The 26,561-nt window shown below is 47.3% G+C and overlaps 1 protein-coding gene across 1 annotated transcript; it reads left to right on the top strand.

Annotated features, from left to right (window-relative positions):
• The first annotated feature begins 9,280 nt into the window (after positions 1 to 9,280).
• Positions 9,281 to 16,279, top strand: LOC130121658 (tripartite motif-containing protein 16-like). Its single transcript, XM_056290494.1, has 7 exons — positions 9,281 to 9,541; positions 10,388 to 10,762; positions 10,999 to 11,094; positions 12,662 to 12,895; positions 14,175 to 14,334; positions 14,458 to 14,517; positions 14,601 to 16,279. The coding sequence occupies exons 1-7, from the start codon at positions 9,299 to 9,301 to the stop codon at positions 15,119 to 15,121; spliced, it is 1,689 nt and encodes a 562-aa protein (XP_056146469.1). The 5' UTR covers positions 9,281 to 9,298; the 3' UTR covers positions 15,122 to 16,279.
• The last annotated feature ends 10,282 nt before the right edge of the window (positions 16,280 to 26,561 follow it).

Genomic DNA, 26,561 nt, shown 5'->3' with positions numbered 1-26,561 from the left:
ACTCTTCTACCATGGTGTGAATGGGAGGAGAAATGGGGTAGGGGTAATTCTGAAGGAAGAGTATGTCAAGAGCGTGCTGGAGGTGAAGAGAGTGTCAGACAGAGTGATGAGTATGAAGCTGGAAATTGAAGGTTTATTGCTGAATGTTATCAGCACATATGCCCCGCAAGTGGGGTGTGAGATGGATGAAAAAGAAGAATTCTGGAATGAGTTGGACGACATGGTGGAGAGGGTACCCAAGGAGGAGAGAGGGGTGATTGGAGCCGACTTCAATGGACATGTTGGTGAAGGGAACAGAGGTGATGAGGAGGTGATGGGAAGGTATGGAGTCAAGAAGAGAAATGTGGAAGGACAGATGGTGGTGGATTTTGCGAAAAGGATGGAAATGGCTGTGGTGAATACATATTTCAAGAAGAGGGAGGAACACAGGGTGACGTACAAGAGTGGAGGAAAGTGCACACAGGTGGACTATATCTTATGTAGAAGGCGCCATCTAAAAGGGATTGGAGACTGCAAGGTGGTGACAGGGGAGAACGTAGCTAGGCAGCATCGGATGGTGGTCTGTAGGATGACTTTAGAGACCAAGAAGAGAAAGCGAGTGAAGACACAGCCGAAGATCAAATGGTGGAAGTTGAAGAAGGAAGACTGTTGTGTGGAGTTCAGGCAGGAGTTAAGACAGGCACTGGGTGGTAGTGAAGAGTTGCCGGATGGCTGGACAACCACTGCAGAAATAGTGAGGGAGACAGCTAGGAAGGTACTTGGTGTGTCATCAGGACAGAGGAAGGAAGACAAGGAGACTTGGTGGTGGAATGAGGAAGTACAGCAAATTATACAGAGGAAAAGGTTGGCAAAGAAGAAGTGGGATAGTAAGAGAGATGAAGAAAGTAGACAGGAGTACAAGGAGATGCAGCGTAAAGCAAAGAGAGAGGTGGCAAAGGCAAAGGAAAAGGCGTATGGTGAGTTGTATGACAGATTAGACACTAAGGAAGGAGAAAAGGACTTGTACCGATTGGCTAGACAGAGGGACCAAGCTGCAAAGGATGTGCAGCAAGTTAGGGCGATCAAGGATAGAGATGGAAATGTGCTGACAAGCGAGGAGAGTGTGCTAAGAAGGTGGAAGGAATACTTTGAGGGGCTGATGAATGAAGAAAATGAGAGAGAGAGAAGGTTGGATGATGTAGGGATAGTGAATCAGGAAGTTCAGCGGATTAGCAAGGAGGAAGTGAGGGCAGCTATGAAGAGGATGAAGAATGGAAAGGCAGTTGGTCCTGATGACATACCTGTGGAGGCATGGAGATGTTTAGGAGAGATGGCAGTGGAGTTTTTAACTAGATTGTTTAACACAATCCTGGAAAGTGAGAGGATGCCAGAGGAGTGGAGAAGAAGCATACTGGTACCGATTTTCAAGAACAAGGGAGATGTGCAGAACTGTAACAACTACAGAGGTATAAAGTTGATCAGCCACAGCATGAAGATTTGGGAAAGAGTAATAGAAGCTAGGTTAAGAGGAGAGGTGACGATCAGCGAGCAGCAGTATGGTTTCATGCCACGAAAGAGCACCACAGATGCGATGTTTGCTTTGAGAATGTTGATTGAGAAGTATAGAGAAGGCCAGAAAGAGTTACATTGTGTCTTTGTAGATTTAGAGAAAGCTTATGACAGAGTGCCGAGAGAGGAGGTGTGGTATTGTATGAGGAAGTCAGGAGTTGCAGAGAAGTATGTAGGAGTGGTGCAGGATACGTATGAGGGAAGTGTGACAATGGTGAGGTGTGCGGTTGGAATGACAGATGGGTTCAAGGTGGAGGTGGGATTACATCAAGGATCGGCTCTTAGCCCTTTCTTGTTTGCAATGGTGATGGACAGGTTGACGGACAAGATCAGGCAGGAGTCTCCATGGACGATGATGTTCGCGGATGACATTGTGATCTGTAGTGAGAGTAGGGTGCAGGTTGAGGAGAGCCTGGAGAGGTGGAGGTATGCACTGGAGAGAAGAGGAATGAAAGTCAGTAGGAGCAAGACGGAATACCTATGCGTGAATGAGAGAGAGGACAGTGGAATGGTCATGATGCAAGGAGTGGAGGTGACAAAGACATCTGAGTTTAAATACTTGGGGTCAACTGTCCAAAGTAAGAGAGGTGAAGAAGAGAGTGCAGGCAGGGTGGAGTGGTTGGAGAAGAGTGTCAGGAGTGATTTGCGACAGAAGGGTACCAGCAAGAGTTAAAGGGAAAGTTTACAAGATGGTTGTGAGACCAGCTATGTTATATGGTTTGGAGACAGTGGCACTGACGAAAAGACAGGAGGCGGAGCTGGAGGTGGCAGAGTTGAAGATGCTAAGATTTTCATTGGGAGTGATGAAGGAGGACAGGATTAGGAACGATTATATTAGAGGGACCGCTCAGGTTGGACGGTTTGGAGACAAAGCAAGAGAGGCAAGATTGAGATAGTTTGGACATGTGTGGAGGAGAGATGCTGAGTATATTGGGAGAAGGACGCTGAATATGGAGCTGCCAGGGAAGAGGAGAAGAGGAAGGCCAAAGAGGAGGTTTATGGATGTAGTGAGGGAAGACATGCAGGTGGCTGGTGTGACAGAGGAAGACGCAGAAGACAGGAAGAAATGGAAACAGATGATCCGCTGTGGCGCCCCCTAACGGGAGCAGCCGAAAGTAGTAGTAGTAGACAAACTCCTCATTACCAGACTCCGATTGTTTTTCGGTAAATCGCATGCAAAATTGTGGGGACTAATTTATTGAGATTGCATTGACACTTCGTTCATTTAGCTTACATTCATTCAATTTAAATATAGTATCCACTCGCATATAACGTTAATATGAGTCAAAAAATAATCTGAAGATAGCAAATTTAGCTACGACTCACATATTAAGAAGATTCGCTTCGCTTCGCATCGCTCCGCCATCTTTGTTCAATATTTTTGACATTCTATTGCGTCATGACCCTGGTCATGACAGACCTAGTAGGCTACAGGGCGCCCCCTAGCGGCATCTGCGAGATACGTGTCAATGAACACGTATAAGTGACTTGCAGAAGCGTGTCCATAGACGCGTAAAGAGGAGGCGACCGGTCTGACAACGCCGTGGTGACGCCAACTCGGACTGTGAGGAATCTGGGTGTGATCCTGGACGACCAACTGTCGTTTGCTGCAAACGATGCATGGGTTGCTCGCTCCTGCAGATTTCTCCTCTATAACATCAGGAGGATTCGCCCATTCCTCACCGACGAGATGGCACAGGTGCTCATCCAGGCTCTGGTCATCTCCCGGCTGGACTACGGCAACTCCCTCCTTGCTGGCGCCCCGGCGTCCGCCATCAGACCTCTGGAGCTTGTTCAGAAAGCTGCAGCTCGTCTGGTGTTCAACCGCCCTAAGTTCTCCCACACACCTCCCCTTCTCATGTCCCTACACTGGCTTTAAGACTCTGGTGCTAGCCTACAGGGCAGTGAAAGGAACAGCTCCTTCCTATCTCCAGGCCATGGTCAAGCCCTACACCCCCGCCCGACCACTTCGCTCTGCTGGTTGCCCCGTCGCTCAGAGGCCCCTGCTGCCGATCGACCCGGTCGCGGCTCGGTTCTGTCCTGGCCCCACAGTGGCGGAACGAACTCCCCACTGATGTCTTTCGGCGCAGGTTGAAAGCTCACCTCTTTAAGAACTACTACCCTGTTACTTGTTCTTAGCACTTATTGTATTCACTCATTTAAAAAAAAAATATCTTTCTTGCACTTTTACTTTAGCACTGGTTTTGCTCTTTAATGCTTGTTTAGAGAGAAGATGCACTTATGACCTCTGATGACTAGTAGTTCTCCTGATTTCCCATGCTAAACGATGCACTTATTGCAAGTGGCTTGGGATAGAAGCGTCGGCTAAATGACTGTAATGTAATGTATATAAAACATACTGCTTGGAATATTTTTAGCTACTGCGGACGTGAAAGAACGCAGAAGAAGAGTGTGCTGGAGCAAGGCATCTCTACTCCAAACACCACCAACTTGAGGCCCAGAGAGCCTGCCTACTGCAGTTAAGAGGAAAGGCCAACCCTGTGTGCCTAGCGGCAGTGTGGCAAATCCCCATGTCTTTGTTCTGCCCCCTAACACTGCAGGGACGTCCCAACTGAAGCAGAGACATAGCCTGCCAGTGGCTCCATCTGCTGGTCTTAGCTTGCCTGTCCTTATAGCTCTCACACCACCTCTCCAGGCAACCAAAACCAGCCCCTCAACCTCTCTAACCTGCACCCCAACCACTCCAGCCTGTGTCCCCACCTCTCCAACCTGCACCCCAACCTCTCCAGCCTGTGTCCCCACCTCTCCAACCTGCACCCCAACCTCTCCAGCCTGTGTCCCCACCTCTCCAACCCGCACCCCAACCTCTCCTGTCTGTGTCCCAACCTCTCCAACCTGCACACCAACCTCTCCAGCCTGTGTCCCCACCTCTCCAACCTGCACTCCGACCTCTCCAACCTGCACCCCAACCTCTCCAACCTGCACCCCAACCTCTCCTGTCTGTGTCCCAACCTCTCCAACCTGCACCCAACCTCTCCAGCCTGTGTCCCCACCTCTCCAACCTGCACCCCAACCTCTCCTGTCTGTGTCCCAACCTCTCCAACCTGCACCCAACCTCTCCAGCCTGTGTCCCCACCTCTCCAACCTGCACCCCAACCTCTCCAGCCTGTGTCCCCACCTCTCCAACCCGCACCCCAACCTCTCCTGTCTGTGTCCCAACCTCTCCAACCTGCACACCAACCTCTCCAGCCTGTGTCCCCACCTCTCCACCCTGCACTCCAACCTCTCCAACCTGCACCCCAACCTCTCCAACCTGCACACCAACCTCTCCAGCCTGTGTCCCCACCTCTCCACCCTGCACTCCAACCTCTCCAACCTGCACCCCAACCTCTCCAACCTGCACCCAACCTCTCCAGCCTGTGTCTCCACCTCTCCAACCTGCACCCCAACCTTTCCAACCTGCACCCCAACCTCTCCAGCCTGCACCCCAACCTCTCCTGTCTGTGTCCCCACCTCTCCAACCTGCACCCTAACCTCTCCAGCCTGTGTCCCCACCTCTCAAACCTGCACCCCAACCTCTCCAGCCTGTGTCCCCACCTCTCTAACCCGCACCCCAACCTCTCCTGTCTGTGTCCCAACCTCTCCAACCTGCACACCAACCTCTCCAGCCTGTGTCCCCACCTCTCCACCCTGCACTCAACCTCTCCAACCTACACCCCAACCTCTCCAGCCTGCACCCCAACCTCTCCAGCCTGTGTCCCCACCTCTCCACCCTGCACTCAACCTCTCCAACCTACACCCCAACCTCTCCAGCCTGCACCCCAACCTCTCCTGTCTGTGTCCCCACCTCTCCAACCTGCACCCTAACCTCTCCAGCCTGTGTCCCCACCTCTCCAACCTGCACCCTAACCTCTCCAGCCTGTGTCCCCACCTCTCTAACCCGCACCCCAACCTCTCCTGTCTGTGTCCCAACCTCTCCAACCTGCACACCAACCTCTCCAGCCTGTGTCCCCACCTCTCCACCCTGCACTCAACCTCTCCAACCTACACCCCAACCTCTCCAGCCTGCACCCCAACCTCTCCAGCCTGTGTCCCCACCTCTCCAACCTGCACTCAACCTCTCCAACCTGTGTCTCCACCTCTCCAACCTGCACCCCAACCTTTCCAACCTGCACTCAACCTCTCCAACCTACACCCCAACCTCTCCAGCCTGCACCCCAACCTCTCCTGTCTGTGTCCCAACCTCTCCAACCTGCACCCCAACCTCTCCTGCCTGCCTCCCAACCTCTCCTGTCTGTGTCCCCACCTCTCCAACCTGCACCCCAACCTCTCCTGTCTGTGTCCCAACCTCTCCAACCCGCACCCCAACCTCTCCTGTCTGTGTCCCAACCTCTCCAACCTGCACACCAACCTCTCCAGCCTGTGTCCCCACCTCTCCACCCTGCACTCCAACCTCTCCAACCTGCACCCCAACCTTTCCAACCTGCACCCCAACCTCTCCAGCCTGCACCCCAACCTCTCCTGTCTGTGTTCCCACCTCTCCAACCTGCACCCTAACCTCTCCAGCCTGTGTCCCCACCTCTCCAACCTGCACACCAACCTCTCCAGCCTGTGTCCCCACCTCTCCACCCTGCACTCCAACCTCTCCAACCTGCACCCCAACCTCTCCAACCTGCACCCAACCTCTCCAGCCTGTGTCTCCACCTCTCCAACCTGCACCCCAACCTTTCCAACCTGCACCCCAACCTCTCCAGCCTGCAGCCCAACCTCTCCTGTCTGTGTCCCCACCTCTCCAACCTGCACCCTAACCTCTCCAGCCTGTGTCCCCACCTCTCCAACCTGCACCCCAACCTCTCCAGCCTGTGTCCCCACCTCTCTAACCCGCACCCCAACCTCTCCTGTCTGTGTCCCAACCTCTCCAACCTGCACACCAACCTCTCCAGCCTGTGTCCCCACCTCTCCACCCTGCACTCAACCTCTCCAACCTACACCCCAACCTCTCCAGCCTGTGTCCCCACCTCTCCACCCTGCACTCAACCTCTCCAACCTACACCCCAACCTCTCCAGCCTGCACCCCAACCTCTCCAGCCTGTGTCCCCACCTCTCCACCCTGCACTCAACCTCTCCAACCTACACCCCAACCTCTCCAGCCTGCACCCCAACCTCTCCTGTCTGTGTCCCCACCTCTCCAACCTGCACCCTAACCTCTCCAGCCTGTGTCCCCACCTCTCCAACCTGCACCCTAACCTCTCCAGCCTGTGTCCCCACCTCTCTAACCCGCACCCCAACCTCTCCTGTCTGTGTCCCAACCTCTCCAACCTGCACACCAACCTCTCCTGCCTGCCTCCCAACCTCTCCTGCCTGCACCCCAACCTCTCCTGCCTGCCTCCAAACCTCTCCTGCCTGCCTCCCAATCTCTGGCCCCTGTGGTTCTTTCCAGACCTGCAGGACCACCTGCAGATGTGCCTTATACCACCCAGCACTATCACAAGAAGAAAAGACAAGAGGAGGAGCAGAGTGGCAACAAAAGAAAGAAAGAAAAGGAACTACACAAGGAAGAGTGTCACCATCCCCTTGTTGATTGATATTACATATAACCCGAGTGTATTTGTATCACTATGTATGTAACCAAGGTATTATTTGTATTACTCTGTATGTAACCAATGTGTGCAACCAGAACAGAGGGTGAAGAAAGACACATTCATGTCGATAAAATATATTGCATACCTCGCACGGAATGTGTGGGGTTCCCCTCCTCTGAGGCCTTGGGAGAGATACCGTGTCTGGTGCAAGGAGGGCCCCCGCTTAAGAGTTGCAGGTCCGGACAGGATGAGCACTCCCTAAAGCTCAACCATGAAAGGGAGCATTGACCAAACATAGTGGACAGGAAAATCAAGGTCATGTGTGATGAATGAACAAGGGAGGTTTAGCATATAAAGAAGCTCACACACAAAGAGTGTGTCTCCAGATCTGTACTCAATAAAATAGTTTTAATCTCCTAAGACGTGGTGGCTGTTTTCTTCACATCAACGGACTCGGGGACGAGGACCACGAAGGTGATTCTCGACACCCTGCAAGCAGTGGCAGAGGGAGTGGCACCCTGACACCCACAGGCAGGACTTTGGTAATTGGTACTGCCAGGCCACAGCCACCATGACTCTGGCTGAGTGGAGGGCTGCACTTGAAGCCCAGAGGTATGGCAAAAAGAAAGATGCTCCACCCTGATTATGAGCACATTATATTGTGTACTTGTATATATTACTCTAATAATAATAGATTAGATAGATAGATAATAGATAACTGATTTTTTGTTTACATGTATACATATTGTAGTGAATACGGGGGGCAGTCTGGGAGACCGTCGCCACAGCCGGGACGCGAACCCGTATCTCCCACTCCGCAAGCGACACCGTTAACCAGTCGACTAAAGGGTTCGACCCGTTAGCCAAGGGCCAACGTGTCTACTGATTCATGTACGTTACAATATGTTTATTTGATCTAAATTAATACCCACTGATTGCACTGATTTTATTATTGCACTGTTTTTTATTTCCTTATAATAAAATTCGATTAATGGGCCGCTCTGGTGGCGGAGCGGAATAAACCGCCGTTCTTGCAGTCCGCTCGTCACGTGACTGGGAGGTTGGTATCCCAGACTCGCCGTAACCGGTCACGGCCAGAGCGTCCACGGGGTCAGGCCTTCATTAGGCCACCCTTACCCGAGGGATAGTGGGTGTAGATCGGTGTACTGTTCGGGAACTCGTCGTTCTCCAGCGACCCCTCTGGCCCACCCGGGCGCCTGTAGCCAAGCAACCGAAAGCATTCTCCCTACGCCTCCTTCGCGGCCTGAAGGTGATGCAATCCATGCGAGGCTTCAGCGTGTAAAATGGCGAGAGCAGCCGACACGAGTTTGAAGGAAGCTGGTGTTACAACTATCTCCTTCCTGTGGAAACGTGAGCCAGGGGAAAAACTAGAAATATATTTATAAAAATAAAATAAAAAATTCGATTAATATGACTCAAAACAAAAGTGTCCTTTTTCATTTAAATACAATATATATACAACACGTAATTCTCTAAGAACAAAAGATTTCCTATTGTTTCACACATCACAACCAGGAAATGTAAGTTACACAACATTTATCTTTTAATTGCTAAATGAAGGCTATTTCTTTATCACAATAATAATAGTAAATAATATGAAAACAGTAATAAATATGATAGTAAATATGATAATATTTTAACAGTAATATAATGACGTCAATAAAATAATTATTTAATAATATATAATGTAATTAAAGTAGTTATAATCATATAGTCAATGTTTGTGATAAACAAAATATTGTAATGTTTACATACAGTACACAGTGTGTCATTACTACCGTTGCTTATGCCCATTAGACAGTACTGACACATGGCATGAGCAGCATTATTGATTAAGCTGATCAGTGATAAGTGACCGTCTTTATAGAGCAACAATAAAAGATCTGCACGGGGACAGATAAACGTTGGGCACGTGAATATAACGGACTCCTTAAGACCATTTTAATGTCTTAATTACACTTCTTGTCTGTAACTTCCTGTCTGTTGTGTTTTGTCGGTGTGTATATAAACAACATGTTTGTGGGTGTTGAACTTTTTTAACTCATTGCTCACCCCTGTGCTCCTGTAAAGCTCCTCCCTCTGGACAGAACAAGGAAGTCCCTCCCATTCAGTCTCCAGCGTGTTTTCAGAGAAAACGAAACTGTTGTCTGCTCTTTTCCGTCAGTGTGAGAGAGGCTGTCAGTAAAATGGCTGAGAAGCAGCAGCAGCAGCAGCAGGGGTTGTTGCTGGACAGAGATCAGTTGTGTTGTTCAATCTGTCTGGACCTCCTCAACCAGCCAGTCACTCTTCACTGTGGACACAGTTACTGTAGAGACTGTATAGAGAGCTGCTGGGACAAGGATGAAGAGAAGGGAGTGTACAGCTGTCCTCAGTGCAGACAGACCTTCAGTCCGAGGCCTGCCCTTGTGAAGAACACCATGCTGGCTCAGGTGAGACTGACAGGAAGAGAAAAGTCATTTATAAGAGGCAGATGTGGCAGTTATTGTGCTGCTGGCAAAAGAAATACTCGTGGTCACATTTTAGTAGTTTGTAGCTTCAATCCATTGAAATGTAATATTATTATTGAGGTGTTGGACTAGCCTTCGGTTCTGTTACCCCAGGAGGACAATCCCAAATGAGGTTCTAGATCCTTGGGCTATTCTGTTGATTTCATTCCTATCTCAACTCATTTTACATATATTTTGAATATATGGTGGCCCAGTGGTTAGCACTGTTGCCTCACAACAAGAAGGCCCCGGGTTCCAACCCCAGGCCTTCTCAGGTCCTCTCTGTGTGGATTTTGCATGGTCTCCCCATGTCTGTGTGGGTTTCCTCTGGGTGCTCCGGTTTCCTCCCACCATCAAAAAGACATGCGTGTTAGGGTTCATACTCCTGTCTGTGCCCCTGAGCAAGGCGATGGAAAGAAGAACTGGAGTCGTCCACTGCTCCTATACAATAGGATGGGTTAAATGCAGACAACACATTCATTGTGAGAATACAATTCGTTGTAAGAATACAATGTCAAATAAAGTGGCTTTCATTTTGTTATTTTCATATATGTTCTCCACACTATTTTACTCCTATTCTTATATTACTGTTTTCCCATATCTTATTTATTACTGACATGTTTCTCTGTTTTGTTCCTCACTTCATTCTAACTTAACAACATCAACATTGTAGTGATGTTGATTTTCTTTCTTATCATTATTATCACCATAAGTAGTGATCGTAGCAGTAGTACATTTTATCATGACCACAGCAGATAATTCCTTTAAGACAGGATTTTAATATTTCAGATTGTGGAGAATCTGAAGACAACAGGGAACCAGCAGGCCTCTCCCTCTGCAGATGTGTCCTACGCTGGCCCCACAGATGTGGCCTGTGATTTCTGCACAGGGACTCGACCCCACAAAGCCCTTATGACCTGTTCAGTGTGCCTGGCCTCCTACTGCTCCACTCACCTCCAGCCTCACTACACTGTTCCTGTGCTGAAGAAGCACAAGCTGGTCTCTGCCACGGCCCGACTGCAGGAGAAGATGTGCTCCAGTCATGACAAGCTGATGGATGTGTACTGTCGTACAGACCAGCAGTGTATCTGCTATCTGTGCACCATTTATGAACATAAGGGCCACGATACAGTGTCGGCTGCAGCAGAAAGGGCTGAGATACAGGTAGGACCACCACAACTTGTTGATCACCAACAAACAAGAGGCAGTCCTGTGAGGTTACATGCAGAATAGGTTTGGTTTGTATATGGAAAACCTTCAGTTTCTCAACACAGAATATTCAGCACATCTAAAAGCCGAGGCTCCCTGTGTTACCTTAAAAACTGCTGACCGACACAGAAATGCTTCCCTCTTTATTCTCCCTTTGCCCAGCTGCAATGTTTTGGTATGTTTTCTTCCAGAAACGGCTGGATGTTCGTCGCCAGAAAGCCCAGCAGAGAGTCCAGCAGAGAGAGAAGGAGATTAAGAAGCTGAGACAGGCTGTGGAGGATCTGAAGGTGAAGAAAATGGACTCAAGTGTGTGCTGTTGTTTGATGATGGATCAGATATATTCTGTTGGCTGAGGAGAGTCCCACCTTGTACTAAATGTTTGCACAAGGTGGTTTTTTTGTTTGTTTGATTTTTAACTTTATTTTCCAATTTTCAAGTTTTTTTTGGAACAGGTATACAAGGCACACGAACAACAACAACAACAAAAAAGAAACATGTAGGAACCCCCCCTCCCCCCAAGGCTCAAAAAAAGAAAAAAGAAAAGAAAAGAAACAAAAGGACTATGCACTACTAAAAACGATGGAGCTTTATTCCACTTCCGGTTAAATAGGATCAGTCTGCGTGCTAGTAATGAGGCAAAGTTACCACCTTACAGTTAGGGGGCGGTATGCCAAAGATGGCTGTGTGAAAATCAGGGGTTATGGTCTGTTTACAGATATGTGAGAATACATTGACTATCTGTCCCCAATAACTGTTGAGGGAGGGGCCATGCTCAGGACATGTGTCCCACCGAGGCTGGACTATGGCTGCACCTCGGACAGCCAGGGTGTGTGGTGGGAAAGATTCTGGCAAGCTTGTCCCCCGAGTAGTGAAGACGGTGAAGCACCTTAAACTGAATGAAGCCATGTGGTATACACAATGAGGACGTATGTATACGAGGGAAGCTGTCCCGCCATGCCTCCTCAGAAAGCTCTACACCCAGCTCTCTCCCCCATGCAGTCTTTGTTTTGTCCCAGGATATCTGTTTCAATCCCTGGATCAGTGTGTAAATTATAGAGACCCGTTTTCCCCCAAAGGGATCCATCTCTAGAATAACATCTAATTGGCTCCTGGGTGGCAGATACGGAAATGAGGGGAACACTTTCTTGGCAAAACTACGGATTTGAAGGTGTCTAATAAAATGGGATGTGGGTATGTTATGGTCTTTGGTAAGTGTTTCAAATGAGGTGAATGTTCCGTCTTTAAATACATCCCAGAAAAACACCAGTCCATGTCTATGCCAATGTTGAAATGCCTTATCTAACACACATGACGAGAAGAACTGATTATTTGCTGCTGGCAAAAGACCGCTGGCAGGCTTTAATCCAAGATGCCTCCTAAACTGGAGCCCTATCCTAAGTGAAGCTCTAACCACCGGGTTTGTTATTTGTATGTTAGGATTATGTGGTAGTGGAGAGGTGAATACCGCTAAAGGATTGGATAAGAGCTCCATGTGAACCCAATCTGTGCCCTGTTGATTCTCATATGTAAATGCCCAATGGGAAAGTTTTACAATGTTCGCAGCCCAGTAGTTGCACAAGGTGTTTTGCCACATGTTTTATCTTTCACCCTATCTCACCCTTTTTGTTTTATTGTCTTATTTTCATCGGTTGAGTTGATTTGCTAAGGGATTTGTAACTATCTATTTAAATAAAGTGTGATACTAACACAGCTTAAAATGCATCAGAGGTGGAAGAAAGGACTGGAATAGAAGTTCATATTAGTCACATGTACATTTAGGATCCATCTGGTCCTTCTTCTGAAATGAAATGCAGCTTCTTTACCAGGCAGGTGTTTGTATCTTTCTACTGACAGAGCTCTGCACAGACCGCAGTGGAGGACAGTGAGAGGATCTTCACTGAGCTGATGGCCTCCATTGAGAGGAGGCGCAGCGAGGTGAAGGAGCTCATCAGAGCCCAGGAGAAGACTGCAGTCAGTCAGGCTGAAGAGCTTCTCCTGCAGCTGCAGGAGGAGATGGAAGAGTGGAGGAGGAGCGATTCTGAGCTGGAGCAGCTGTCACACACTGACGACCACATCCATTTCCTTCAGGTGCTGTTTACTCCCCAGATTAATTATGACTTGTGGTGTTAAAATATTAGCAGTTGTTAGTAATTAGTAGTAGTATTGAGTAGAAGCAGAATACTTCACAACTGCTATGGTAAACATTGATTGACATGCTACAGTACCAGACGAGAGAAGAAAGATACATGTATTTATGTTAACATTAGTTTCCTGGAATATTAAATTATCTTTCCCTCACACACACACACACACACACACACACACACACACACACACACACACACACACACACACACACACACACACACACACACACACACACACACACACACAGAGTTAGTTTAGAGACCAGCATTTATTCTGACAGGCTGTTACGTGACGAAGACTATCGGACATTCCCACACGTCACGTGTGGTGTCGGGCTTCACGTAGGCTCACATTTAAAATGATATTCGGGGCGACGCTCAAAACGTTGGGGCTGAAGCCCCGGCAAGATGACCTGGCGACGCCGATGGTTGTGTGGGACTTTTATCTTTCATGAAATAATAGTGATTCTTGGTACAAACGTAACTCTTCTTCTGTTTCTGGTTGTTCTGTGGAGAGTTTCAGGAAAGATGGGGAAGGATTTGTAGTAAAGGTGATGAGCCACAATCTGTACTTGGTGTCCTAGTCAGCTCACTGACCCACACAGCCAGATGGAGAGGGTTTAGTGAGAGACGTGTTTGATGAGACGTCCTGTGTTGGAGACACACAATTTAACTACATCCTCTTTCTCTGTCTCTCTTCCTCTTTCTCTGTCTCTCTCTCTCTGTCTCTCTTTCTCTGTCTCTCTTCCTCTTTCTCTGTCTCTCTTCCTCTTTCTCTGTCTCTCGTCCTCTTTCTCTGTCTCTCGTCCTCTTTCTCTCTTTCTCTGTCTCTTTTTCTCTTTCTCTCTTCCTCTGTCTGTCTTCCTTTCTCTCTTCCTCTTCCTCTGTCTGTCTTCCTCTTTCTCTCTCTTCCTCTGTCTCTCTTTCTCTTCCTCTTTCTCTCTTCCTCTTCCTCTGTCTCTCTTTCTCTGTCTCTCTTCCTCTGTCTCTTTCTCTCTTCCTCTGTCTCTCTTCCTGTCTCTCTTCCTCTTTCTCTGTCTCTCTTTCTCTGTCTCTCTTCCTCTGTCTCTCTTCCTCTGTCTCTCTTCCTCTGTCTCTTCCTCTGTCTCTTCCTCTTTCTCTCTTCCTCTGTCTCTCTTCCTCTTTCTCTGTCTCTCCTCCTCTGTCTCTCTTCCTCTTCCTCTGTCTCTCTTCCTCTGTCTCTCTTTATCTCACTCCAGAAATTCAAGTCTCTCTCCCTCCCGGCTGGTTCTCTGGACTCACCGAGCATTGTTGTGCGTCCTCTGCGTTACTTCAGAGATGTGACTGATGCTGTGTCTGTCCTCAGAGACAAACTAGACCACATCGTGACACACACATGGCCCAGGATTTCATCTGCAGGTAGCTGAAAGGAATATGGAGTATAGAGAAAAACACACACCAACACACAGAAAAACCTCCCTGTACACTTGCAGTCTCATCTAGTTTATAAACGTGTTGTATTTGTTGTGCTTTTCGTTGCAGCGTCTGCTGTAGATGTCTTACTGCCACCAGAACCAAAGACCAGAGAAGACTGTTTACTGTGTAAGCAAAACACTGCAACATACAAATACAACAATTATTAAGTAAAGGACAGCAGGTTGACATTAATACTTCTGTTCTTTCAGATTGTCGTCCTCTCACGCTGGATGTGAACTCTGCCCATCAACGTGTCTCCCTGTCAGAGGACAACAGGAAGGTGACGTGGACACCACAAGACTTGAATTATCCTCCTCATTCAGACAGGTTTACTGACCGTTACCAAGTGCTGTGCAAGGAGGGCTTATCTGGACGCTGTTATTGGGAGGTGACATTAAGTGGTGGTGTTGGTATAGCAGTGTCATACAAAGACATCAAGAGATCATCACTTGACTCAGGATTTGGTTATAATGACAAGTCCTGGAGGTTACACTGCTTTGGGCGTCGTTACTGGTTCATACACAATAGTGTAGTAACAGAGGTGTCAGGTCCTTCCTCCTCCAGAGTAGGAGTGTTCCTGGACCACGAGGCAGGTGTTTTGTCTTTCTACAGTGTCTCTGACACAACCACCCTCCTCCACAAAGTCAACACCACTTTCACTCAGCCTCTCTATCCTGGACTTGGACTGTGGGATGATGGACCGGTTGCAGAGGTGATGAAGGTCTGGTAGGGAAGATCTCGGTTACGTGTCAGGATTTGTTCTGCGTTTGAAATATATGATTGGGAATAGCTGACGAGTGGAAAGGGCAGAGCTGTCCTCAGAGGAAGACGTGTTTGGTGAACGGGTTTCTTTCACCACTTTCATTTCTTTGTCTGGTTTTCAAAAGAATCTCAGTTCTTATCCAGGGGGACCAAACGGGCGCTAAAAAGCAGCAGCTGATGGATGTGGTTTGATCAAAGTGAGAGTGAAGGAAGGTTAATTCAGCCCCACACACACAGACTGATAAATAAAGGCAGTTTTAAAGCTTTTTGTAGTCTTAGTAAAGATGCTGGTTGTTATGGAAGAGCGAGGCGAAGGAAATCAAACTAGTGATGATGGATATTGTAACTTCTTCATCCTGCAGCACATTGTGTAGTCAGGATGCTGTTTTCTTTTCATTCTTGTCAGATAACAGTGTGAAAATCACAACGTGTGAAAGGAGTACACGTTAAATGGATGTTGTTTAGCGACTCACAGCTTGTTTGTTGTTGCTCAGATCAGCAGAATGTGTTTCAGACAGACAGGGAGGTAAAAACATGGTGTGTAAACACCCAGATGGAAGATTGTGTGTGGCTGATGTTTAATAGATAGACGCTGAATGATAACATCCACATCAGAACAGCACAAACCTCGATGGATCAGATGAGGTGTTACAAGACTTCACCCTGCTATTAGTTTACCCCTTCTCTCTCTTCCTCTCTGGAATCCCCTTTAGCTTCACATGTAGGATTTACTGGACTCACCTTATGATTGTGTGTTGTAGAGAAATGTTGATGATATGTGCGACTTTAAGAATATACGAGTCAGCTTCCTGTTTATTGATGGTTTCTGTGTGGTGTTAAATAAAGTGGTGTTTTGTTCCTGATCACCTGTAAATAAAAGCTATGTTTTATTCCGTGTGTGTGTGTCTGTGTGACAGAGAGAGAGACAGAAGTGGTTGTGTCTCACCTGTGTGCATCCATGTACATGTTGTGCAGGTGAACATGTGTGTAGGTTTGTATTAGTGGCTCCACTCATGTGTTAATATGTCCCAATAACAGCAGCACGTCTGCCATGTTTCCAGTACTGTGGACTGTACTTCCTTATTAAATGTACTTTAATTTCATGTGCTCACACCAGTAAAGACGCTGAATTAGAAAAGTCCCATTTGTGTTTTGTTGTTGTTGTTGTTGTTGTTTTGTCAAGTATGTGTGTATAAACAACACTTGTGTTGGTGATGGACTTTTTAACTCTGTCCCCTGCATGGATGTAATAGAGTAGAACTGGATACCGGGTCTAGAAATGGCGCCTGTTCACTCCAATGATATTTTTTATTTATTTATTGAAAGTGGTTATGTATCCCCATAACCACTACAGTATCATATGATATTCTCCATATTGAAAAGAAAAAACTAATATTTTAATAAATCTGCTATACTAATGTAGCGGGTAGAAATGTTGACTGCACCTTTAAGACACATGAACGCGCACGAAGAAACGAAAGGCGCGAGAGAGGGAGAGCACGAGCAGCGTGGACGGAGCGCTCGTGGCGGATGAGCTCTACTGCTGTGCAGAACGGATTCATGTTAAAACCTTATCAAGCGCTCATAGGCGGTGACGCTTTGGACACCAGTAACGTGATGACGTAGGTGGTTTCGTTTGCTTCGCTAGTGCGAGCGCGAGTATCGCATTGAAATACTGTTAACTTTTGCTATTAGCTGGAGCTGCGTGGCGACGCACGGATAGGCTGGACACGGAGGAAGACGCTGTATGAGCATCCAAGTGTTAGTCTGGTGCATAGATGTCGTCTAGGTCGCTAAAAGTGATCCGTTAACTTTTGGAGAGTTTTGTTTTGGAAGAGCAAGCCTGCACGTCGTCAGTATGGAAGGGTGTAAGGGGCTGGTTAAACAATCCTACAATTCTGTGGTACTCTTTGTTTAATTGTGCCATTAGAGATTCCTGATTGGTTTCTGCCATTTGATAATCTTTCCATGCTAGCATAGCATTGTTATGATGCCCAGGTCTGCTATGTGCAGCAAACCCTCCATCTGTATAAGTAGATTTCTTCCAGTTTTTGAAACCTGAACCTGAAGTAAATGTTGACTCTACCTGGCCAGGTAAACTGAAATGCCTGCAAGCATAACAGAAGGCAGAGTCTGCACTTATGGAGTATTCTAACCAGCGGTGGACTGAATACCACTCACTCTTGAAGCTCCTGTTTCGGTCTCCCTGGAGTGTCTTGGGGAAATGCTTAAGTTGAGGTTGCGCTGGAGCTTCACCCCTGGACTTTAAAATGTCTGCAGAACACCAAAGAATTCCATTAGTATCAACTATTAACATAAATGCTACCCACTTTTAGATTTTGTTTTATATTGCTTTTTTAATATTAAACATGCAATCATTAACATTTTACAGATTGATTAAACATACACTTGTATTATAGTTAAATGGCCTATGTTATACCACTGCTTGGTTTAATTTCCCATTGTGATGTGCTCTTGAAACACATAAAACTTCAGATATTTGCACCATAGACGTCTTAAAAACCATCCAGATCAGGGGTGTCAAACTCAAATAAGCACTGGGCCGAAATTAAAAACATGATCCAAGTCTAGGGCCGGGTAAAAAAACCAAAAACAAAACCCTGGCTTAAATTCTGCATGTTGTTCGTCCCCTCTCCAGATGTAGTATGTGATGTATCGGTATATAATATGATGGAATTTATGCGAAAATAATTTGGGCCTTGAGTTTGACACGTGATCCAGATCAATGATTTGCACACTGCACAGCTTAGGCTACTCTGATAAGCACGTACCTGGAGGACAACCTCTATCACGTGTGCCTTCATTGGTCTCTGGCTGCATGTGCTCTCTTCCAGACTCACTCTCCTCCTCCTCATGCTCTCTCTCTGCTAATAACGGGACTCTTGCTCCTGACCATTCTGTGTCTGTAGATGACATGTCACTGGCTCCTTCCCTTTCTGCATCTGTAGTAAAGCCTCCACTTGCTCCTTCCGTTTCTTTGACTGCAGCTGACACTTCTTTATCTCTCTCGTTAACATGAGATGTTTTCTCTGCTCCCCTGTCATTTTCTGCTGCTCTTGTTGCCTCACTTCTTCTGGTGCTGGCAAAAAAAATGCATCAACTTTCCTCTCTCCCTCCCTGTTATCCTTTTCACTGCGTCATCTTTAAAGAAAAGTTTTACATAACATTAACCAAGTGTAAATTAGTGACAGTATGTGTTATTGTACGTGATATCACCTGCAAATTCACCGTTAGCTTGCTAGTCAGAGGTTAGCTATCTTGCAAGCTTGCAAAGCTAACTGCAGCCCAACTAAACTCAGCTCACTCTGCTCAATTTCCACAATGTCGACACATTCTAGCACATTGAATGAAGTGTGGAAATAACTTTATATAACCTTATCAGTTCAAGAATCATTTCAAGTACCATGTACCACCAGCTCACCTGTTGCCTTGGTAAGGTATCCTAGCTTCCAAGGGCTTGTCAGAGTGTCGCGCTGTGCCCCAAGCTGTTGACACACTGAACATTCCGTGCGGCTCAGTGGGTGGTCCCTTAAAATCAGCCCATTGGGCTCATAACTTTAGTGGCAAAGGACAAGACTTAATTATAATAGGCTAATAATAATAATGCATGTATTTCAGCTTCCATTTGACTGATTCTGTGCAGGTATGTTTTTTTTACCCACTCGAGACAGGGGAAGGGGGCGGGGCGGGAGCGCAAGCGGGGGGCCGTGCTCTGACCAATGGGGGTCGTGCCCCCCTTGGCCCCCACGTGGCCACGCCCCTGCTCAATAGATTTTTTTTGAGCTCGTCTTTAATCAATAACATTTCTGATCTAGTATTGGTGGAGAGAGAGTCTATTTTACCGAAAATGTGGGATTTGAGAGAGCCCATCATGGACGGTAACAGCGCCACAGTCACTGTTCCCGTGGGGTCCACATTAGCTGCAGCATCCGGTGGCGAGCAGAGGGCACAGGCTTATTGCGGCCTCCTCTGGTAGACTCCGTTTTTGGTCGAGTCGACGTCATCGTAGAATTAAGCAAAGAGGTCCCGCCGGACGTCCAACCACATGAAGACATGTAAGATATTGCAAGGTTCAATATATAAATCCGGTCACTGACTCAGGAGCGATAAGGACACGCGTCTTACACCCTCGGCTTCCGCTGGCGGCTCCCGCAGCGGCCGATGTTTATCTGTTGGGGCGCATCCATTTTGCGCAGGCTAAATGTGTTGGTTATATGCGATCTGAGAAGATCCAGTAGGTGGCACTATAACACCGCCCATAACAGCCATTGGCTGGACACACGCTGGCATGACGTAAGCGGGCAGTAGGCGCTGTGCGCATGTGCGGTTTGTTTTAAAGTACAAGTGAAAGAACATATCGGCCGCGTGGGGAGTTTTTATAAAAATGTATTTGTTTCCTTGGCACAAAAGGGAGAATAAATAACAAAAACAAAACAAACAAACAAACACAAACCATCGGTATCAGCACCGGCGATCAGACAAACTGTCATTTTAAACATCGGCACTGGAAAACAGTTTGTACACAGCCTGGCTTTTAAAATGCACATTACTAGTAACACCAAGTATCATGATAAAAACACGATGAAGGAAAACATACATTTTACCATACTCCTGCTCCCTTTAAACAACAAAATACTGTATACTATAGATATATATAAATAGTATATAAAAAGTATTAATATATAAATACTGTATAACTAAGAAGGTCAAAGAAGTTGCACTCAAGATGAACCCTAGAGTTTACCCAGGGAACTGCAAGTAGATGTAAAGTAGAAACTGATGATAAATGAGTGTTCTGTGAAAGTGATTTTTTTTGTAAATATATTTTATTGATTTTCAATTGTTTTATCCCACAAGAATTACAAAACATGTATAACATCAAATCAGCTACTCATCCCCAGATACAAAGTATTATTCATCACATGTATTAACAAACTGAAAACCCCATTCCCATCACTACCCACCCACCCACCCACTCATAGGATCACAGGTTACAGAATACATTTAGGTAAAGAAGGGAAAACACAAGTTATCAAAGAACTGTATTAATTATTCAAACAAAAGGAAGGAAAGATGAAGGGGGAAAGGGAAAAAACAGAAAAAACAAAACAAAACAACAACAACAAAAAAAACAGAAAAAAACGGGAGGGGGGTTGATTTTGACCCTCTAAGCCACCTTGGTCTGTCGTGACCTGAGTTACAGACCAAGTGCGGGTGTCTCACAAATAAAATGACGTCCGCCAGCACAGACAACGTCATCCCAGGTGTTGAGTGGTTTGTCCACGTTCCTCTCCCCTAGCGTGACAAAGCTAACACAGTCCTGTCCAGCCTGGTCTTCATCCCAGTCCGCAACATAATTATTTGGCTCCCTCGTCCTCCAGTAGATATGCTGCGGGTGGAGACCTTGCCCATTGACCCACATGTACTCCCCTTCCTGGACCAGGTCCTGCAGGCCAATCCACGCCCCCAGAAAGCCCAGCTCGGGGCGGCGCTGGTAGAACTGGACAGTAAAATTGATAAGGAAGACTTGATCTTCCTCATCCCTAATTACTGCCAAGTCTGCCCCCATGTCCAGACATTCCCTGCGAGAGGCTTGCCAGTTTTTGGTGTGCAGGGAAAGGATGTAGCATTGTGATCTGTGCTCCTCCCAGCCTAATGGGCAGCGCCTACACTGCAGGGTGTCCAGATCACAGAGAGGCACTTCCTTTAAAGAAAGGATGGTCCTCAGTTGTCTGGCCTCTGCTGCAACATTTGTTTTTGATGTTGAGCAGAGTTCTAGTTTCTGTTGGGTGGATGTCAGGTTCACCCGGTGGATGGTGTCATCTCTCTCTATCTCTAGATTAAGAATTTTATATTCTGCCACCAGAGCTGGGAGAAATGTGGCCTGAGCAAGCACAGCCCCAACAAAGAGGGTGATCAGAACTGCAAATATAATTTTGCAGCATCGTTCCCTGCGTCGCTCTTCTCTCCACTGCTGGGACTCCTGGTTTGTGTTGTGCTTGTCTTGTGGATTAACCTCTTCTGGACACCACTCATCACTTATATGTCTAGATGAAAGACAAAGACCAAAAATAAGCAGAGATCAAAAATCACTCAGCGGACAACATGAAACAGTGAAGACAGGAAGAAGGCTGCTGACACTGATGTCCAGTAAGGGCAGATATTGGGGGCTTTCTCATCAAAACCAGCTAGCTGTCTGTAACAAGTAGCTATCTGGTGCACAAACTGTATTAGGTGTAGTACGCAGCTACAAACACAGACCCTGACCCTCCTGGCGTTGACAAGAGCTGACAGATTTCTGTACATGATCACAGCTTCAAGTCCCCCTCCAGTCATGTTGTAAGACATAAAATGCTCTGCTTGACTTAATAAATTGTCTGATGTGTTTCTTTATTGGCCAAGTGTGCCTATGCACACGAGGAATTTGACTCCAGTACACAGCATCTTCTAGCACTTGCAGAAATCACTCACACAAAAAACCCCAAAACAAAACAAAACAAAAAAACAGAAGAAATAAATGGAACAACAACAGGACACTGGAGACAAGCGTGTATGTAATATAGGTGTGGCGCTGCAATACAGAGTTTTGTTATGGTTGAGTAATCAACCTATGCTCATATATTATACCATATTGCTTATATACGATACGGCCCATACACTATACCATATTACCAATACCACGACCCATCACGCCCATATACAATGCTATATACTCCCATTATATTACACCATAATATCTGATGTACCAGAAGTACACACTATATATTTACTAGGGTTGGGCGATTCACTAATTTCACGGTTCAATACGTCTCATGATTCAGGGCCCAGGATTTGGACGCCTTGGTAAGCAAGACACAAAACACCATCGCAGTTCTCTATTTTTCATGTATGTTAAGAACTAGGCCCAACATTTTGGCATTATCAAGGCACGTATTCAAACCTAATGCATGTGCAAAAGTTCTAACAACATTTTTTGCCATCTTTTCTTGTTGTGTAACACAATTGTTTACTTTAACACTTTAAACGTTAAAAACTACTAGAACGACCATGGGGGTCATTTTGACTGTTTTGGATTTTCAAAGTTTAATAACTTTGTGGGGGGAAAAAGATACAGACCTACCGCTACCTGGATGCTCCTAAAATTGTATATAATTGCATTAAAAAGACTTTTAGATCAATTGCACAAAAAAAGTTATAAGATGTAAAAACGACCATGAGCGGTCAAAATGACCGCGCGTCATCGTGCGCGCCATGTCCCTATGATGTGTGTTGGTCGCGTCCTTTCCTTCGCAAGGTTGACTTCTTTTTTTTACATTTCACGTTTTATAGGCCTTGTTAGGTTTGTTAGATTAGCAACATGTGTTTTCCGTTTTGTTTTTCAGGTGTTATTTCCAACATGTGTGGGTACAGCCGCCGTTTCAGACGCACCATGACTACCACCGAGGAGGTGCAGCATTTACAGGCGCTGGACAGCGGCGACTGGACAGCCGGCTCCCATTCAAAACTGGATACTTGTGTGCATGGAAGTTGAGCAGGGATATAGGAAGTTCTACATCAAACATGTGAGAGACAGCTAAAGACCAGATGACTGGACCGCTGAATTTGGTTTGACCATCTTTTATAACTACAACTCTGTGGGTGTGTATGTAGTTAGTCCTTACAAAAAAAGTAGTTTATTCAAGTTTGCTATTAGTATACTTATTTTAAACAAGAAAACAGTGAGTATACTTTCAGTTTACTTTTTAAGTACTTATCAGAGATATACTAAACAAAATTATACTTAAGTATACTTACAAGTATACTACTAGTAAACGAACTGGAACTTGACTTGAAGTTTACTTAATAAAATAAACTTCAAGTATACTGTTTTTTATTTTGTAAGCGAGGTTACAGAAAGGGGGCGTGGCCTACACGTGTTAAGACAATTTTAGCGAGTAAATCTTTTCCGAGGTGCAACACGACGGACATGTTTTAACGGTACCGCCCAGATCAGCAGGTCTCCTAGCAACGGGGAAAATGTGCCTCTTCCTTTAGCCAGAACAAAGAGGTTCTGCAGCCACATTCTCGACTAGCGGATATTCAGGGAGGGTTTGAGGGCGCTCACACACTTCCGCAGGCACCGCAGACAGCGCCTGAACCAGTTAGCTGGCAGGCCAAGCTCACCATGTTGATCAAGAGAAGTGAAGTTGAGCTGTGTCAACACGTAGACCTTAAACCCCGACCCAAGGCTCCGGGTGACATTGCTGGTTGTGAACAGGACAAAACGAGCCCGCTTTAGCGTCATGAAAAGCTAGCTAGCCCGATTAGCAAACGCCGAACTTCGACAAGATGAGCTGGCTCGGTAGCTGCCTAAACTTGGAAAATGCACCGTTGGCCGTTTTTAAATGGCTAAAAGTCCTTGTTGCAAGTGTAGGTGCATATGAATAACAGACAGAGTCGGGCTGTGTCGCTTAGTAACATGTATTCACCGGCTGTGCCCATAACAGAACTGAGGCATGTTACACAGGGCAAGTATACATCCATCAGTGCCCCCAGGGGGAGCTGTTGGCTGCATAACATTACCCTACAACATCTCCCTTCCTTTCGTAGAATACAATACTAAGTAATATAATGGATAGTATTAGCCATTAGAACATTAGTGCTCATATCCCAATATTAAAGTAGTGCATTGGAAATAGTGCATCAAGAAGGAACAGCAAGTCAATATCAACCAAAACCTCTACAGAACAATAACGACAAAATGGTAGCATCAGAACATCCACAAGACCACTGAATAAGAACATTAGAAGTGAACATCAGTTTTTGTTTCGTTTTTTTTGTGTTTTTTTTTTAATGTCCACAGTCCAGTGTGTGTGTGTGTGTGTGTGTGTGTGTGTGTGTGTGTGTGTGTGTGCGTGTGAGCGTGTGTGTGTCAATCTCAGTACAGTGTATGACCTAGAGGTCAAGTCTTTCTGGAGGCTTAATCTGCCTCCCGCTCCGGGAGAAGGCCCGGCCCTGTAACTCACGGCATGGTGTGGTCACAGCCTGTGGGGGAGATGGCGGCGACCTCGGGGCTGACGACCTTGGAGACATTACAGGGCTGCTGACGACTCTCCATGCTGCCCCCGCCCACATGGCCCCCTTCAGCTGCACACGCGCCCACAGGCTGCTCCGGTGGCCGTTCTGTGTGGGCTGACGGCTGTGGAGGGGCAACCTCCGCTGGTCGGAGATCAACCCTGTTGCGACGGTACGTGGTTCCCTCCACGTTGACGAGATAGGACCGCGGTCCCACCTGCTGCAGGCATCGCAAACGCCCGAAACTCTCCACAATCAAACTGACCTCCGCAGTCGGAAATGACCCGGTCAGGGATACGTACCGTGCAAACTGCGCCTTGCACCTTCGGATGGTCGTTTCTGCCGACAGGTCTGGGAGTAGATCAATCTCCCAGAAGTCTGAATAGTGATCCACCATGAGCAGGAAGTCCTGCCTTGCGTAGCTGAACAAGTCCATGCTCACCAGCTGCCAGGGACGTGTGGGGAGCGGGTGTGACATCTTAGTCTCTTTTTGTTGCTCGTGTGCATACTCGTTACACACTGAGCACTGCTGCACATAGTCTTTGATTTCCCCCTGCATATTTGGCCAGTAGAGAGTATCCCGGGCCTGTCTATAACAAGCCTCACCCCCCACGTGGTTGTAGTGGATCCGTTTCAGCATCTCAGGACGCATAGCTTTCGGAATGATGACAGGCTGGCTCCTAAAAAGCACACCGTCCTGTGGGCTTATTTCATCTCTGATGGCCCAGTATTCTCTGACGGCTATGGGGCTCTCCTCTTTGTGTTCTGGCCATCCCTCCAGCACGACCGACTTGAGTGTTTGAAGACACACATCCTCCTCTGTGTGTTTTCGAATCTGTGCGAGGCGTTGGCTGGTGACGTTTAGATAGTCTGCCTGCTGAATGGCTGCCGTGTCGTACTGCACCTGCTGCATGCTGCAGACCATTTCACGTCTGTACTGAGTGTCCGTTCTCTGTGGCGGGGTGGTGGCTCTGCTGAGCGTGTCACTGATGTACATTTCAGGGCCTGGCTTGTACATCACCGTGAGGCAGTAGGTCTGAAGTGTGAGGAGCATGCTTTGAAGGCGCTTTGGTGCACTGAGAAGGGGCTTAGTGAAGATCGACACCAGCGGGCGGTGGTCGGTCTCTGCAGTCACATCACCCCTCCCATATAGGTAGTAGTGGAAGCGTTGACAAGCGAATACGATGCTCAGGCACTCCTTCTCAATCTGTGCATAGTTTTGCTCCGTCTGGTTCAGCGCGCGGGAGGCGAACGCGACCGGCTGTCCCCCCTGAAGCAGGCAGCGGCCCAAACCGGTCTGACTGGAGTCGCTCTGTATGGTGACTGGCTTGCTGACATCATAGTAACGTAGTACTGGCACCGCCGTGACCAGCGTCTTGATTTCTTTCATAGCAGCATCATGTTTGGGCAACCAGTGCCACAGCACACCTTTGTCCAGCAACCTTCTCAGCGGTTCACACACCTCTGACAAGCGGGGCATGAACCTCGATAAATAGTTAACGAAGCCGACACACCGCTGAACGCCTTTTGCATCCGTGGGGTTTGGCAGGTCCAGGACTGCCCTGACCTTCTCGGGATCAGCTTTGAGGCCCTCCACCGACAGTATGTGGCCGTGGAAGCGGACCTCCCTCACACGAAACTGTAGCTTTTTTATGCTCAGCCTCAGCTTCACTTCCCTGCATCTGTCCATCAGAGCAATGAGGTTTGCGTCGTGGTTGCGAACGGCCTCCTCCTCCGTGTCCCCACAGCCGACTATGAGGATGTCATCGGCTATGGGCTCAATTCCTTTCAAACCGGCCAGCAGCTCATGTTGTTTCCTCTGGTACAGCTCTGGTGCGACTGACACGCCGAAAGGGAGCTTCAGCCATCGCTTTCTACCCCACGGCGTCCAGAACGTTGTCATCAGGCTGCTCTCCTCTTCAAGGCGACACTGCAAGAATGCGTCGCGCGCATCCACCAGGGTGAAGACACGAGCCTTAGGCAGCTTGTACAGCACGTCATCTAAAGTGGGCATGAGGTAATGGGACCTTTTCAGGGCTCGGTTAAGTGGCTTGGGGTCGATGCAAAGCCTCACTTTGTCTGGCTTCTCACTATGACCAGATTGCTAATCCAGTCTGTGGGCTGAGTGACTGTGGTTAAGTGTCCATCCTTTTCATATTGGTCCAGCTGCGCCTTAACAGCTGCCTTGAGGGCCACCGAGACATTTCTTGGTGCGCACTGGACAGGGGCCACAGTGCTATCCAACTCGAAGTGAACATCACCCGGCAGTGACTCGACTGGGCTGGTGAACACGTCATTGTAAGTGTTAATGAGACAGCCTTTGGTTAGCTCAC

This window comes from Lampris incognitus, chromosome 12 (assembly GCF_029633865.1).
Source record: "Lampris incognitus isolate fLamInc1 chromosome 12, fLamInc1.hap2, whole genome shotgun sequence".
NCBI lineage: Eukaryota > Metazoa > Chordata > Actinopteri > Lampriformes > Lampridae > Lampris > Lampris incognitus.
Note: the sequence above shows the minus strand (reverse complement) of the source record. Positions and strands in the feature narration are given on the sequence as shown.